At 41.2% G+C, this 18,075-nt stretch overlaps 1 protein-coding gene across 2 annotated transcripts; it reads left to right on the top strand.

Moving 5' to 3' along the window:
- The first annotated feature begins 758 nt into the window (after positions 1-758).
- On the top strand, positions 759-16,108 carry LOC124135304. Of its 2 annotated transcripts, none has more exons than XM_046500581.2 (7): positions 759-919; positions 3,188-3,389; positions 6,389-6,718; positions 8,936-9,342; positions 12,660-12,762; positions 14,858-14,943; positions 15,645-16,108. In XM_046500581.2, the coding sequence occupies exons 2-7, from the start codon at positions 3,212-3,214 to the stop codon at positions 15,795-15,797; spliced, it is 1,257 nt and encodes a 418-aa protein (XP_046356537.1). In that variant the 5' UTR covers positions 759-919; positions 3,188-3,211; the 3' UTR covers positions 15,798-16,108. The 2 variants fall into 2 exon arrangements, with proteins under 2 accessions (XP_046356537.1, XP_046356544.1); XM_046500588.2 differs by having other exon boundaries at positions 761-919; positions 12,663-12,762.
- The last annotated feature ends 1,967 nt before the right edge of the window (positions 16,109-18,075 follow it).

Genomic DNA, 18,075 nt, shown 5'->3' with positions numbered 1-18,075 from the left:
TTTTTTGACGAATGTTCGCCCATACCGTGACGTCAAATTTCAAAACTGTTTTGTGAATTAAATAATGTAATGGTATTCAATAAATGAAATTAGACAAATATTGTAATATTTTAACACTATTTATTTTCATTTCTTAACGGGTTCAAATGAAAGATTAGGAGATATTATCCCTTTCTTCCCCTTACTTATTGTTTTAGCCTCTCTCTCTTGGATTCTCTTGGACCCATTCAGGAGTTCCTACGACCTTCAGTGCACCTGATCTCAAACAGGTTGATCGAGTAAACATATGCTGGTCAGGCCACCATGAAAACTATTGTTAATATCAAACCCAATAACGTTGTTTCTCAAACTAGAAACAGGATACTTCTAAAAACACATCATGTGTACGTTGCCAACACAGTTAAACCTTTTAAGTGAGTTAAATCTAATTTTCAAAGAATCTGTTTGGCACGTTGCTGGAAAGCAACTTGTTTTCAAACAATGCGGTGATTTCCGAGCTAGCGAAAAGCCGCTTGATGCTCATTCTGTTCTGAAAATACAATCGCTTCCGCCTTGACGACACTCCTGCCAACAGAAGCCTCTTGGATGGTCGCCATATTTGGTCCCCTTATGTAAATCGTTTCGTTGATCGAACAAACCCCGGCCGTGTTTTAGAGGGTTACTACACCTCTCCCTCAATTTCTTGAGGCAACACTGATAGGGAGATTACATTGTTTGTTGTCGTGAGTCGAGATACAAGGCAAAGAATCGTGTTTGTCGATCATTCGCGGAAGTCCCATGCCGAAGCCTTTGTTTGTCGTCTGCTACGCTACTGCGTTGCCGCCAAAGCCAAACAAACCTGCATTTATAAAGATTTTCTCCCAAGGGAAAGTTTTCATAAGTGCTCAAGATATGGAACAATAGGGACCTATATTCTAAGGTAAGTTGGGTTCTTTGGTATGAACGGCATTATGCTTGGATTCAAAGAGGAGTATCTTGCATGACGTTTTTGATCGTGTTATCATTTTTTCACTCAGGTATGAGCATGTAAGGATTAGAGTGAGTGAGTATGGTTTTACGCCGCTTTTAGCAATATTCCAGCAATATCACGGCGGGGGACACCAGAAATGGGCTTCACACATTGTACCCATGTCGGGAATCGAACCCGGGTCTTCGGCGTGACGAGCGAATGCTTTAACCAGAAGGCTACCCGACCGCCCCTGTAAGGATTTGAACCAGAGTGGAAAGTATAGAACATATATATATATATATTACCGCTGTTTGTCTCGCTGTTCATATTTCATGGGGGTTGAGGGCATTTGCAAACCATTAACTTTTAGATCATGTTGCGTCCTTGGGCGATGAATAGATTATGACGTAATTATATATTTTGCCACAGAAAGGTTTATTATAAGTTCTTGACAGAGCCGTCCCGTATACATTTTGCACATAGTTATATAGCCGATGTATCACTCTTTTGCTTTAAAATGTTAAAAGAGTTCTGAGCCACTATAGAATATGTTCGTCACCAATTTTATTCAGTCCAAAGGCTAAGGATAGAGTTGGGGGTAACCTACCCTAATTCCAACACAACTAACCTTAAGAATCGTAATAATGTATTATGTATGCGTACTTAAGGGACCTATTTAGTTTTTGTGATACTATTGGATGGCAGAAAGATTCTATAATCGCACCATTCTGAGATGGTTGACACTGTAATAAAACTCAAAGGGTAATTACTTGTGGAAATGTTTATTTAAACTTGACTTAAAATGAAAATGCGTGTATACTATTCATAGTATGAGAACACCTCTAAACAATGAGTCACATTATTGATATAGAATACTTTTTATGGTATGAGAACACCTCTAAAGATGAGTCACATTATTGATATAGAATACTATTCATAGTATGAGAACACCTCTAAAGATGAGTCACATTATTGATATAGAATACTATTCATAGTATGAGAACACCTCTAAAGATGAGTCACATTAATAATATCGACTGCTATTCGTATGACAACACCTCAAAACAATGAGTCGCATAAATGATATCGAATACTATTCGTATGACAACACCTCTAAACAATGAGTCACATTATTGATACAGAATACTATTCGTATGACAACACCTATAAAAATGAGTCACATTAATAATATCAAATGCTATTCGTATGGCAACACCTCTAAACAGTGAGTCACATCAATGATAACGAATACTATTCGTATGACAACACCTCTAAACAATGAGTCACATTAATGTCAACCTATACAACCACAAGATCCATCTTATCTGTTGACTAGTGTGCCAACATTTCATTATCCCCATCAGCTTGTTAATTCTCTAACTTTACTACGTGTCAGTCCCACCTCAGTTGTGAGAGGATATCCCTAAGTGATGCAGATCTTTTACACAAGTTTACACCTCGTCTTGGACTAATTTGAAATAATAATCATCATCATCATCATCATCACTTTTATTACTGTGAAGGCTCTTCATGACAGATCTGCATTGTGCACTTTTGCACACATTTATTTGTCTGATGATCCTCATGTCAAGCACGTCAAGACGCATGATGAAAACAAGGCATTCCACAGTTAACTTAAACGAGCCAAGGATGTGGGACATAATCTCAATGTCAATGTTGATTTTGTTAATGGTTCTGCACTCCTGGACGGTATAGGAATGAAATTCAACCAAGTGAAGTGCCATATCAAATCGGCCCAAAATCAATTTTTCAAAGAGAGGCTATCTGAACGACCACTGCATCAACCCGAGTCCTTCGCTTGGATGAACTCGGCTGGCATTAAAAGTGAAGCAGATTGTGTTCTGTTTGCTGCTCAGGACCGATCACTTCCCACTCGAAACCGCCAATGTGTGATTTTGCGTCAAAATGTAAATATGATATGTCGATTATGACATGAATTTAATGGCACACATTGTCTGTGGATGTCCAGCTTTGGCAATATCTTAAGCGACATGATGGAGTGGCTCGATCTTTTTATTACCGTATTCGCAATGCTTGTGGTTTTGACTCGGAGGTCCATCCATGGTACGAGCCAGAATATGTAGAGGGCGTCATGGAAAAAGATAACACTGATGATGAGCCTAACAAGCCTGTCTTGGCCGGGATCACCCAAACCGTCCTTGCAGCCTTTTGTATTTTAATCTGTACATCATAATAATAATCTGTACTTTTTTTTAGATATTCTGCTCGCCAAAAAACAACATGAAATCTTTCATCACCTGTTCGTGTGTTGCCATGGTGATACTGGTCAGTTATGTCCAGTCATTCCCATCTGACCACATGGAAATCAAGGACGCCGGCTTAGACATGAGGGCGGCCAACTTCGTAGAGGAATCAACGACGACGGACTCGTCAGTCTATGTGAAACGTCGACGATTTAGTAAGTTAAATCGTTTGCAAATCATTGTTTAACAAAGCTACAGACATATATACTATAACATTAATACTTGCATTGGTGTATTTACGAACGAAAAGCATGAGGCGTTTGGGCCATGATTGATCAGGGTAAAAGCCTTAAGCCATTCAGAACGCCGCGATTCGCGTCCCTTCCACGTGCCAGAAATCTATGATCGTGGGTTCGAATCCCGGTTTGCTCCGATAATGTTTCTGAGTTTGCCAGCGTCACACCCGTGCTCATGGGTTTGACCAAAGTAGCGAACGTCTGAGACCTGCATCACTTCGGGCTTTCTCCATCACCACTCTGTGATATAACTGATGTGCAGTTCAAACCGGCAACAAATATAATCCTCTTGACCAAATAATTGATTTAAACACCCTTGCTTCCTATTCAACGGTCTTTAGTGGTCCTTAATCTTCTTTCACAGCGTGTCAGCTTCACATGGGAAAAAGCCAAATATAGCACAGTCCGTAGATTTTTACCACTTTGGTGAAACCGATCATTACCGGTAGGGCGTTTTCAAGCAAGTGATCAAACACGAGGAAATTTTTGGATTCGAACGCACGACTAGTTGACTCTGTCATGTCCAAGGTGGTTTGGAATCCTGGTACCACCATACACCGTAGATTAATATAGTTCTAATCTAAACTAAGGAAAGTAAACACCCATTTTGATAGTGACAATAAATGAGTGAGTGAGTGAGTTGGGTTTAACGCCGCTTTTAACAGTATTCCAGTCATATCGCGGCGTGTCGGCTTAATGTGGGAGGAAAGCCCGAAGTGATGCAGGTCTCAGACGTTTACCACTTCGGTGAAACCCACGAGCACGGGTATGGTGCTGACAAACCTAGAAACATAATCGTGGCGAACCGGGATTCGAACCCACCATCATAGGTTTCTGGCGTGCCAAGGGACGCAACTCTGCACAGCGAATCGCGGCGCCTTAGACGACTGGGCCACCCGTGCCCCCGACAATAAATGAAACAAACAAGAAACGATATTCGATATACGGGTATCATAGTTGTGTTTTGGACCTTAAGTTTGCAGTGTTACGGCGACTGTTTTCAGCCTGTAACGTTTTAATAACGTTTGAATTTCTGTGATCATATCCAGTTTTCAAGTGTATTCTTATATTTCCCCGACAGTTTATTTGATATAGAGAAGTCGTTGGGGGAGGTGTAACATCTGGGAAATACAGGGATAGGAGCTACAGTCTTTTGTTATTTCATATGTACCGTCTATACAGGGTTAATCAGTGAAGGATACCGGTACGGCTGCACGCGGACTACATGTCTATGCATTTGTATATTAACCGTGAAGATCCGGGGTAGAATAGGTCTTCAGCAACCCATGACTGACCCATAACGAGGCTCGCCGACTTGGTTATGCATGTTGTCGTATCGTGCATGCGTGGATCTATGCTCATGATGTCAATCACTGAATTGTCTGGTCCAGACTCAATTATTTACAGACCGCCGTCATATAGCTTGAATATTGCTGAGTGCGGTGTAAAACAACAAACAAACAAAACATTTGTATGTAGACAGTCTTCAGCTTTGAAAATCATTGTAATTTAGTTCATGGAAAGGTCGTAATGAAACAAGGTGTCTGAAGGTGACACTCAGACAAAAAGTCTTGATATTTTATGAACAATTTTAATACCTTATAAAGCCACAATAAACGAGACAAACACATGGGAAATGATCAATATCTGAACACGCCAATACACAGTATGATTCATAAAATATATTTGGGTATTCAGACAAATAAAGGCTATTATCAATCTCAGTGGAAAAAAAGACGGAAGGAACTTTCAAAATTACAGTGAGTGAGTGAGTGAGTTTGGTTTTACGCCGCTTTTAGCAATATTCCAGCAATATCACGGCGGGGGACACCAGAAATGGGCTTCACACATTGTACCCATGTCGGGAATCGAACCCAGGTCTTCGGCGTGACGAGCGAACGCTTTAACCACCAGGCTACCCGACCGCCCCTTCAAAATTACAGCTGCACAGTAGATATGGTGGCATGACATTTACCCAGTGCGAAGATTGATCAATGTTATTCTTCTAGTTAATGTTAATTCCAAACGGCACAGCCAAACTATATTATAAGAGCCCTGTGAGCACTAAAACACACATGCTAGCCTGCTATTACACACCGTGACAGGTATAATATTTGGACACACTAAACATAGAGATAGCAGATATGACAGAAGTGTAATTGCCACAGCATCTTATCGTAATATCGTAATAATGAAATACAGTAAACTACGTTTATAACGAACACCCTTATAACAAAATGACGGACATAACGAACTGTCTTTGGGTTCCGTACATTGGCTGTATATATGCCCAATCGAACTACGATTTTAACGAATTATAATTAGTTCGCTTTAACCGTAGTTTACTGTACTGTCAAGTACTATTAGCTGTCACCACTGTCAGGTACACGGCAGACACAAGTATGCGAATGATATACTTTTTATTCAACAAAGCACAAAATACACATGAGGCCAATCTTGTTATTCTAGATAATTTCAAGATCTCCAAGGTTTGAACGCAATATGTCGTAACACCTGCAAAACTGATACTGAATCTAAAGGTGAGGTGGGGTGAAATACTGTTTGAGGTCGCGTTCAAGATTATTGCATATTATTGCATTATAGCGACGCGAATGCCTGTGGGTGTATGCGTGTGTCTGTTTGTACTAGTACGGATTACTGTCGGGTGTATAGTGCTAGCCCAAGGAGATAATAACCGCAGTTTAGCATAGACCCAGTGTACTGACCTCGAGCAGACCAGTCCTTGGTTAACCCCCTTAATGCCGAGCACCAGGCAGGGTAACAACAAGTTCCATTTTTAAACGTTATTTGGCATGCACGTTAGTTTTGACGCCAAACACAACAAGGCCATTATCCTAGTGTTATACCATGGGGTGGTCGTGTACATGTTATCACAACATTCATATATTCTATTCTAGACTGCACAGACTCTCACAGGCCCCACGAGAACGACACCAACAAATTCCAGGTGTTCCACAACAACGTCTGGTGGGACCAGGTGTGTCAGACCGGCCTCATCTGGAACCAGACCCTTTGCAGGTGCGAGTACTCGTCTGGTCTGAAGAAGATGCCCAAGTGCCCCGACTACAGGGCCCACAGCAACGATACCAGCAAGTACGAACAGTTGGTCAACAGCAAGTGGATCATCCGGGAATGCAATCTGGCTGTGACCGGTTTACTCTGGAACCAGACCGCCTGCAGATGTGTGTGGGGCCCGGATGGAGAAAAGGACTTCCTGTCACGTCAAAGTAGGTGGCGGGCCGCAGGTTGATTTAAAAAAAAAAAAAAAATGTTTCTCGGGTACAATTTTCGCAAATTGAGGAAGGAGGTTGGACTTTTATTTTTTATTGAAAACCTTTTGTGTTTACCGCCAAGACTACAAGCAATCACACTCTCGGCTCTGTGATAACATATCATTTGCAAAGCACGTTATTTTATGGATAGAATGTGCTTCATATCAGGTGGGACATTTGATATTTTTAATTGTTTTATTGTAAATAAAAATTACTGACGCGAAGGATTTGAAAGTTGCGCACCGATACCGGAGAAACAATTCCTTTTTTACATTTCTACTAGAGTAAGAGTATCTGAGATTTTTTTTAATACGCATAAGTAAGTGAGTGAGTGAGTGAGTTGGATTTAAAGCCGCTTTTAACAGTATTACAGTTATATAGAGGCGTGTCCGCTTAATGTGGGAGGAAAGCCCGAAGTGATACAGGTCTCAGACGTTTACCTCTTCGGTGAAACCGACGAGCACGGGTATGGTGCTGACAAACCTAGAAACATAATCGGAGCGAACCGGTATTCGAACCCACAATCATAGGTTTCTGGCGTGCCTAAGGGACGCAACTCTGCACAGAGAATCGTGGCGCCTTAGACGACTGGGCCACCCGTGCCACCTAATACGCCACAGACGGCAATATCCCTTCTACATCGCTGTGCTTTGTACTCTTTATTGTTGGCAACGTCATCCTCAATCGGGACACGATGACAACACGAGCCAAGTACGTCCAAATGCAGCTTAGATACAAAGCACGAAATTAGCGGTTCTCATGTATTGCATGTACTGCATATCGTGAATGAAATTTCCGTGAAGCATATTCGTGTTGTATATATTTTCATATATTTATTGATTTATTTTAGCTTTTAGACTGCATTTTATATCTGATTAGGCAGTACTTTGTTACCTTGATGCTGTATTTTTACGTCCGATAACGCACGCATAACTGGACAACTTCGTCAACTTTCGTAGCTCGTACACTATTTGTGCGTTATCCTTAACCAATAATTCTGGGGATGTATTCTCACCCGGGTCGCCATGTTCCTACAAGTAATTTATCATCTAAAACTGGCTCCCACAGGAGATATCGCTGCAATGAAATTACATCACAATGCTTTGCAGACCATTGTGACGTCACTGGTTACCATGACATCACAATCAAATGACATCACAAATGGCTCTGCTACTGAAGCTGTTAGCAGTACCTTTCACACTGAAGACACTGCTAATTACTGTCTACAAATTGAAAAAGGTGGAAGAATGATGTTGGATGATAAATAAAATCTCACCCTCGTGTCTTTTGATATCAAATATATCAACACTCGTTGATAAAAGTGGCAAAAATCCTCAGCAAGCCTCGGAATTTTCCACTTTTATTAACTCGTGTTGATATATTTGATATCAAAAGACACTCGGGTGAGATTCTCTATGTATAATCTGAATGAAGGTCGTGTCTTTGTCAAATTCTATGATTATTTAGTGAATGATTATTGGTTATGAGGCTTGAGACAGCATGGTTGTGATGTAGGTAGACACATCTAGGTTAAGAGGAACCAAGAATTCGAACACATGACAAGAGTCCGTAATGCCAGGGTGTAGAACTATACAAGACAGTCTCTTTGATAAACAACATTTTGTTGTGCACATAAAAATAATTTAAAAAATAAAGTATACGCGTGAACATTTGATTTGATAACAAAATTACAAATTACAAAACGTTACTAGGTTGAAAACAGTCGCCGAAGCACTTCAAACCTAAGGTTAAAAGCACCGCTATGATACCCGTATCAAATACATCACCTTCGAATAGCCATTTTCTTTTGGTTTCATTTCAGCCACTAACGAAAAAGGGTTAATGCTTTTGCCAAGCAGTTTACTTAAAATATTTTATCCATTTTCACAGTAAATTCAAACAATATTTTACCTGAAACAGTATGTTTCATTTTGCTGAGATATTATCATGGTTTCTTTTTCTTGCTCACTTATTAAAGCAAAGCAAAACGTGCGTTTTAAAATAGAAACATCATTTGGGAACGGCATAAAAGACCCCTTTGTCTTAAATGACGTCTCACAACCCCAGTAACATGACAATTATGAAGTAGGCCTCTCATCCGTACTCCTTTAGTGTAGGAGTGCTTATGAATCTCTTTTAAAGGAATTACTGAATAAATGTGTTTTCTTACAGGGGCCACACCATGCGACACGATGTTTAATGTAACATTTGACAACGGCATCGTTGATAACGCCAAAAGCTCATATATCGAGTTGTCACCAAGTGCAAAGATATCCCTTCGCGAGTCCACCCAAAAGGGAAATAAGTACGCATATTTGGAGGATGGATATATGAACGTGTGGTACTTCGCCGGAAATGAACTCAGCGAATCCCTACGCGTTGAATTCAGCTTCAAAGCAGAAGATAATCCAACAACACGTGACAAATACCAGATTATCTTGTCCAATGGCTGCAACGTGACAGCCCTTGGTTACACAACCCCGTCTCTTGCTATTGGCTACAGGGCAGCGGATGAATCCTTCCTTCTCGCCTTCGAGACAGTCAACGTGCGGAAAGCCATTGTCTGCACACGTGAGCTGGTGAGTGTAGGAAACAGACAAATAAGAAACGTTAACGTGTGTTCGAAATTGTGTGTCAGACAGTTTGGTTGTAAATAAACAAATATTTCAAAGTGATGTTAAAGAAAAAAAAGCCCCCTTCATCACACGAGTGTTAAAATGACGTCTGCACCTGTAGCGCATCTGCTTTGCGCAATATTCAAAATAGGTTGTGTTTTACAGTTTGAGTCGTGGTGTTACTTTTAAAGTGGAGTCCGACAGTACTCAGTTTTTTAATCAGTTAAAAATGTCATTTTGTTTACAAATAATTGTTCCAGTCATAATTAGGAATAATTAATCTGGTAAATGTGGATAATAAACAAACAAAAGAAAATAGAGATAATGAGGTAGAGGAAAATATGATTTTAATAATTTCATATATTAATTTTCAAAGTACGCATACGCTACGGATACTCAATGCTATCTGAGATTACTCCGCCATTACGACCTTTGCGTGCGAGTTAACGGGGCCTGATAGAAACTTAGACATTCCCAAACGCCACCCTTATATATTGTGTCAGTGTATTTGATGTTAGCATGAACGGTCAACTACAATTCCTCATTAAATAAATCTGATCAAAATCGTTCTTATTTGGCCAAACAACTGAAGAAAATTATAACATCACGGTTAAAAAAACTAAGTTCCCGCATGGTCATGTCAAATCAGTCTACATGACAACAGTGTACGATCACTTGGACATGACATACAGGGTTAATTCTTCATTTCAAAGATGATTGGTTGCGTGTCCTAATATTTTCGGTATGTTCTATTGTGTGTTCTGTTGTCGGAGCCCTGTTGTCAAAGTATTAATCTTCAACCCTTGTATGGTATTTTGTCAAGGTTAAAGTCTCTAGTTTCAGTACGTTCTGTGGTCGAGATTTGAATCTTTAGTCCCGGAATGATCTCTTGTCAAGGTATAAGTACCTAGCTCCAGTATGTTTTGTTGTCAAGGTAGAACACTCCAGTTTGTTCTGTTGCGAAGGTTTAAGTCTTCACCTCCAGTATGTTCTATTGTCAAGGTTTAAGTCTTCACCTCCAGTATGTTCTGTTGTCAAGGTTTAAGTCTTCACCTCCAGTATGCTCTATTGCCAAGGTTTAAGTCTCTAGTTCCCGTGTGTTCTGTTGTCAAAGTTTAGTATTCAGCTCCAATATGTTCTATTGTCAAGGAGTTTAAGTCTTCAGCTCCAGTATGTTCTGTTGTCAAGGTTTAAGTCTTCACCTCCAGTATGTTCTGTTGTCAAGGTTTAAGTCTTCACCTCCAGTATGCTCTATTGCCAAGGTTTAAGTCTCTAGTTCCCGTGTGTTCTGTTGTCAAAGTTTAGTATTCAGCTCCAATATGTTCTATTGTCAAGGAGTTTAAGTCTTCAGCTCCAGTATGTTCTGTTGTCAAGGTTTAAGTCTCTAGTTCCCGTGTGTTCTGTTGCCAAGGTGTTTACGTCTTCAGCTCCAGTATGTTCTATTGTCAAGGAGTTTAAGTCTTCAGCTTCAGTATGTTCTATTGTCAAGGAGTTTAAGTCTACAGCTCCAGTATGTTCTGTTGTCAAGGTTTAAGTCTCTAGTTCCCGTGTGTTCTGTTGCCAAGGTGTTTACGTCTTCAGCTCCAGTATGTTCTATTGTCAAGGAGTTTAAGTCTTCAGCTTCAGTATGTTCTATTGTCAAGGAGTTTAAGTCTACAGCTCCAGTATGTTCTGTTGTCAAGGTTTAAGTCTCTAGTTCCCGTGTGTTCTGTTGCCAAGGTGTTTACGTCTTCAGCTCCAGTATGTTCTATTGTCAAGGAGTTTAAGTCTTCAGCTTCAGTGTGTTCTATTGTCAAGGAGTTTAAGTCTACAGCTCCAGTATGTTCTATTGTCAAGGTTTAAGTCTCTAGTTCCCGTGTGTTCTGTTGCCAAGGTGTTTACGTCTTCAGCTTCAGTATGTTCTATTGTCAAGGAGTTTAAGTCTTCAGCTTCAGTATGTTCTATTGTCAAGGAGTTTAAGTCTTCAGCTCCAGTATGTTCTATTGTCAAGGAGTTTAAGTCTTCAGCTTCAGTATGTTCTATTGTCAAGGAGTTTAAGTCTACAGCTCCAGTATGTTCTGTTGTCAAGGTTTAAGTCTCTAGTTCCCGTGTGTTCTGTTGCCAAGGTGTTTACGTCTTCAGCTCCAGTATGTTCTATTGTCAAGGAGTTTAAGTCTTCAGCTTCAGTATGTTCTATTGTCAAGGAGTTTAAGTCTACAGCTCCAGTATGTTCTATTGTCAAGGTTTAAGTCTCTAGTTCCCGTGTGTTCTGTTGCCAAGGTGTTTACGTCTTCAGCTTCAGTATGTTCTATTGTCAAGGAGTTTAAGTCTTCAGCTCCAGTATGTTCTGTTGTCAAGGTTTAAGTCTAGGGTTCCCATGTGTTCTGTTGCCAAGGTGTTTACGTCTTCAGCTTCAGTATGTTCTATTGTCAAGGAATTTAAGTCTTCAGCTTCAGTATGTTCTATTGTCAAGGTTTAAGTCTAGGGTTCCCGTGTGTTCTGTTGCCAAGGAGTTTAAGTCTACAGCTCCAGTATGTTCTGTTGTCAAGGTTTAAGTCTAGGGTTCCCGTGTGTTCTGTTGCCAAGGTGTTTACGTCTTCAGCTTCAGTATGTTCTATTGTCAAGGAATTTAAGTCTTCAGCTCCAGTATGTTCTATTGTCAAGGTTTAAGTCTCTAGTTCCCGTGTGTTCTGTTGCCAAGGTGTTTACGTCTTCAGCTCCAGTATGTTCTATTGTCAAGGAATTTAAGGCTTCAGCTCCAGTATGTTCTATTGTCAAGGTTTAAGTCTCTAGTTCCCGTGTGTTCTGTTGCCAAGGTGTTTACGTCTTCAGCTTCAGTATGTTCTATTGTCAAGGAATTTAAGTCTTCAGCTCCAGTATGTTCTATTGTCAAGGTTTAAGTCTCTAGTTCCCGTGTGTTCTGTTGCCAAGGTGTTTACGTCTTCAGCTCCAGTATGTTCTGTTGTCAAGGTGTTTACGTCTTCAGCTCCAGTATGTTCTGTTACCAAGGTGTTTACGTCTTCAGCTTCAGTATGCTCTATTGTCAAGGTGTTTACGTCTTCAGCACCAATATGCTCTATTGCCAAGGTGTTTACGTCTTCAGCTTCAGTATGTTCTATTGTCAAGGTGTTTACTTCTTCAGCTTCAGTATGCTCTATTGCCAAGGTGTTTACGTCTTCAGCTTCAGTGTGCTCTATTGTCAAGGTGTTTACTTCTTCAGCTTCAGTATGTTCTATTGTCAAGGTGTTTAAGTCTTCAGCTCCAGTATGTTCTGTTGTGTGTCCTATTATATCCGTCTGTTGCAGTCACCATATGACTGGCACCGGGTGTCCCTCATCTACGAAGACGGAACGCTGCTACTGAGGGTGGACAACCAGCCATGCATCATTTCAGAAGACTTCACTGGTAAGTGTGGTCTACACAGTTGAACATCGCTGTGTCGACCTCGGATTGTCCGATCCCGTCGATTTTGATGTTATATTTAGAAAGTTTAGACACAGGAACTAAATTGCACAGGTCTTTTTTCAATTCCTCGTTGAAATACAAACACGTTGTTTCTTTTATAATGATTTTTTTATTAACTAAACGGTGTATAGTCTTTCTTTATCTTGAACTGTTCTATACTGTAACCTACTGCAGTCCAGGTACGATATCATGTTTTTTGTGGTGTCGTGAACGACCCTGCGAAATTGTGTTCGGATGTGTCGAACACTCGGATATGTTCGACACAACAGTGGTCGAGTGTATTTGATCAATTACTAGGTGCGATATGATAAATTATTTCCCTACGCTCTCTCGGGCGCATGCGGGGTTAGAGAAGCAGGTTGTTGGGTCTAACTAATTACATAATACCAGGAATATTAGCTAACGTACGTGTTTTCAGACGTTTCACAGAGCCCCCTCTTCCTGGTCCTATTCCACAAAGCGACAATAACGCAAAACCTGTTGTCATCCCCATACGTTAACACTGAATTACAGACGTGCGGCAGTTGTAGTCCTGAACTCGCTTTGTTGCACGGGGTTGGGTGGGATTCGAATGAGACTTTTACGGACGCTTCATTCAAATATTCATCATTTAGGACTGGGAGTCTTACTTCATAATGTCCGTCTTTAAGTTGTAGGATTTAGAAGACGTGATCACCTTTAATTGGTTTTCTAAAGTATCATAGCGCTTTGGTATCGAGGCTTTAGCATAGTCACTGATTGTTCCTGTTATATACTAGTACGGCATGCTTAAAGTACTCATATAGTATGTATAGTCCACTCAAAACAAGTTAAGGAACATCCACAATTGGAAGGCTGTGTGTTGCAATACCCACCACTCATGACAGATTATTTCGTATGTTTATTGTTTAACGCCGCACTCAGCAATATTCCAGCTATGTGACGGCGGTCTGTAAATAATTGAGCCTGGACCAGACAACCCAGTGATTGACATCATGAGCATCGATCCACGTTATTGGGATACGATGACATGCATCGACCAAGTCAGTGAGCCTGTTCACCCGATCCCGTTAGTCGCCTCTTACGACAAGCATAGTCTCTTTTTACGGCAAGCATGGGTTGCTGAAGACCTATTCTACCCCGGATCTTCACGGGTCATGACAGATTCACTATAGCGATATGACAAAATCGGGAGTTTTTGAACTTCTTTGCAGTAGTATTGTAATGGCGGTGCACCAGTTAATCAATGGGACATCTCACTGCATTTCAATGCACTTTTGACATGCAGAACGTGCATATCGGTAAATTTGACTACGGGTGCGAGTGAAACGTTTTTTGTCAGAAAATGACTTAGATTGCGATTAATTGAATTTGTATTTGTGGAAATGTGTTATCGTCTGGAGAAGGGCTTCGTGGTTTATTCAATCTTGTGAATAGGGGAAATCTTTTGCTTACGTTTTGATGTTAATTACAATTTTCTGGTTGTTGGGGCAATAGATTATGAGTTACATCGACCAACCATTAGCAGTCAGTGCCCCTTTTCTCACGTCTATGTGGTCCGCCTTCGTGGTCTTGTGGTAGAGCGCCCGCCCGGAGAGCGGAAGGTCCAGGGTTCGATCCCGGGCCGCGTCATACAAAAAGACGTTAAAAGATTGTACTTGTTGTTACCCTGTCTGACGCTCGGCATTAAGGGGCTAAAACAAGGACTGGTCGGCTCGGAGTCAGTATACTGTGTCTGAGTGGGGTATTCATGTTAAACTGCGGCATGGTATCTCAGTGAGCTAGCACTATAAATCGGCATCAGTCCGGACTAGTACAAGCAGCCACACACACACATACACGTGCATGCACGTCGCTATATAAGTGCAATAATCTTGGAAGCGACGTTAAACCCAATTTCACCTCACCTCACCTCACGTCGATGTTAGCCCTACGATGATCGTAAATCTAAGAATGGGAGCTACGACAGTAACATCACTTTCTGGAACCGGGCCTGGTATTAAGTAAGGGAGAAACGTTTTAGTGATCGTCAGTAACCCTTTGCTTCCTCCACTAGGTCCCGTGCAGAAGACGTCTTGCCCGCTTACCGTGGGTACTGATCCTTTGGAGAAGGAGACGAAATACAGAGGTTACCTTGACGATGTGAGTTTTTGTGATAATTAAAGTATGGATGTTGTCTTATTTGCCTTCATATTTTAACCTTAGTTGATTGTATTGACAAGTGGTGAATTCCAATTTACAGTCTTGATGACCTTTGGAGATAAGGAAATAATAAGTGTGGTGTGCTTTGGTACTTTTTGTTCAACCAGAACATAAAGTTACTAAGCAATTGTATCTGTTATGTTAACGTTTTCATATACAAAAAAAGTGAAACAAGCCTTTCATTCGTATAGGAAGGGGAAGGAGGGAGGTGCTGGGGGTGGAATTTATCTATAAAAAAAAATTGTCTAAAAAAATGATTTTGCGAATATTGCTGAAAAAATCCATACAAAACCCAAGGTCCCAGAGATAGTTTAGCAGTATTTCCCAAGGGCTATGGAAAGTCTCTTGCGTTTCAAATGTTTATATCGTGGAAGCGTAACTGTCGTTCAAAATGCCATCAGCTTTTTCGAGATTTAACGATTAGAAAACACGTTCGGCCTTTCACTTTGCAATCTTGTAAACGACGCTCTGATTTGTCGGAGGAAAGGTCATTCTGACATGACCTGTCATGGGACGTCCTCAGATCTTTGTGTATCGGCTGCGAGCACTAAAATCTGTTATTAATGTGATTGGTTATTGCGTGTCCTTTAGGCCTCAAACGAACGGTGATTTATATCAATGATATATATTGTATTCTCAAGGTCCTGGTGGCAAGATATTGTAGACGATTTGTGGAACAAGTACCACTTGATGACTTTGATCTCCATGACTACAACGAAGAAGAGACAGATGCCACAGAGAACTTGATTGACACTTTCTCCAACATCGATGTTGGCTTCAAAGCATTGCTTTAAAACCACGAATACCTACCAAAAAGATATTGACTGGTGTGTGCACGGGGTGTATTTCACTTCAAAAAGTGGGACTTTTGCAAGTATGTTCCCCGACTAGTTGTAGTCTCGAGGACATCTCGCGAGATTTCCTACAACGTGACTTCCGCCAAAGCCAAGTCGAGGCCGTGCGTGGCTTCGTGTAGCATGGCTAGTGTGTGTTTCATGGGCACCGATGTGTTTTCTTTATTTATTGTCGTCGGATGTGGAACATGTACTTTTATAATATATATTGGTCTTTTTATGTATTTTCTGGAATAAACTTGTAAAAAAAATGGATCTTATTTCATCAATGAACGGCTAGTGTAACGAACCCCGACAGGTCATCGCTGACGTTGGGAAAAAGACCGTGGAACCACGAACTTATTCTATTTATTGATTAAGACCATGTAACGTTGTGGGGGACACCTTTCAGTACTGAGGCCGAAAATCGGTACACCGCTTGTCTCGATCTATGGCTAAGTCGACATGTGTGCGATGGTCCCAGGACTTCAGGTTAACGAGGGTAACCAGTTCACAAGACTTTGAATTTGTGATTACACGTCCTGTCACTATCAGACCTGGTTACCCTATTGTTTGAATGTCACTGTCACTGTTGAAAGCAATTGTGTTTAACAAGGGGTTGCCTGGTGTGTAAACTGTTCGCCCGTCACGCCAAAGGCCTGGTTCGATTCCGCATGGCTACAGTGTGTGAAGCCCATTTCTTGTGTGCTCAAGCTTGATAGTGCGTCACTGAGTGAGTGAGTTGGGTTTAACGCCGCTTTTAACAGTATTCCAGTTATATCACGGCGTGTCAGCTTAATGTGGGAGGAAAGCCCGAAGTGATGCAAGTCTCAGACGAAACCCACGAGCACGGGTATGGTGCTGACAAACCTAGAAACATAATCGGGGCGAACTGGGATTCAAACCCACAATCATAGGTTTCTGGCGCCCCCAAGGGACGCAACTCTGCACAGCGAATAGCGGCGCTTTACACGACTGGGCCACCTGTGCCCCCGATATTGCGTCAGTATTGCTGACACTGGCGTATCTTACTCAATCACTCAGGCACTCCAAAAACACGGCGTATCAGCTCAATGCGAGAGTCACATCCACCCACCCAACCCAAACAAAGAGGAAGAAAAGAAAATGAAAAACAGGTCACAGACCGTCACCGTCATGTTTATAATTCTCTCTTTGGTGTAAGCCCACGAGCACGGGTGTATTCCGTAAAGATTCAATATCATCAGCGTTGAATCCTTGCAACTCAGCAATCTGTGAACAGTTGTGACATATTGCAAACTGTTCATTTCAACTGGACAGTTACACCTTACTCTCATAACAAGACAAGACTCCTGCAGTGGCTATCGAACCTGGCTATGTAGACTGTGGTGATGCCGGCTTCTAATATCCTATGGTTCAACCTATCACTGCAGTATTGTAAAGTCAACACCTAATTTCCCTACGCGCACACGTGCATTGATGGTGACGTCCTACTGACACGTGCCCCGTGCAATTCTTATAATCGATTTCACACGCTATTTAAGTTCCGTTCAAGTAAGCATCTCTCAATATTTATATTTTACTGTGGTTTACAAAAGTCACACATCCTTAAGCGCCGCAAACCCCTTTAGGTATTCTAAAGTTCCTGAGTCTTTACCCTTTAAATTTAATTAAGTGAGGGAATGAGTATACACGTTGAAGACTGTTTCGGTTATACCACGGGTCGAAAGCTCGAAATGATACAGGTCAAAGATGGATTTCACTTTGGTGAAACTCTATAGCTGTGTCTACGTTGCTGATAACTAACCCACTAACTAGTAATGACGAATTAATGAACGAAACATTGAGATAGGATTCTGGCACGTTTCATTTATTTAGGATCACAAATTCCGGCGATTTAAATGACTGAGCCAGCGGTCTCTCTCTCTCTCTCTCTCTCTCTCTCTCTCTCACACACACACACACACACACACACACACAAACACCACACACACACACACACACACACACACTCACCACACACAGGCAAAACTGTAGTCACAATTTCACTAGCACCTCACTGATTGTGATACTCACAACAAGAAACGTAAAGTACAGTTTCCGTAACAGGTGACAATCTGGTGGTCTGTAGTCCAAATGCACCAGCGAAGCTCAGTCCAATATATCCTTTATCTCTTCGTGATAATCACAAAAGAAAGCGATAAACGATTGCTAGTTGCACTTGCCATCTCCCTTCGCCACAGAAGAGTCTATACACATC

Source organism: Haliotis rufescens, unplaced genomic scaffold (assembly GCF_023055435.1).
Source record: "Haliotis rufescens isolate VD_foot unplaced genomic scaffold, xgHalRufe1.0.p SCAF_70, whole genome shotgun sequence".
NCBI classification, from domain to species: Eukaryota; Metazoa; Mollusca; class Gastropoda; order Lepetellida; family Haliotidae; genus Haliotis; species Haliotis rufescens.
The sequence above is the reverse complement of the archived record's forward strand: the minus strand, read 5'-3'. Positions and strand labels throughout refer to the sequence as shown.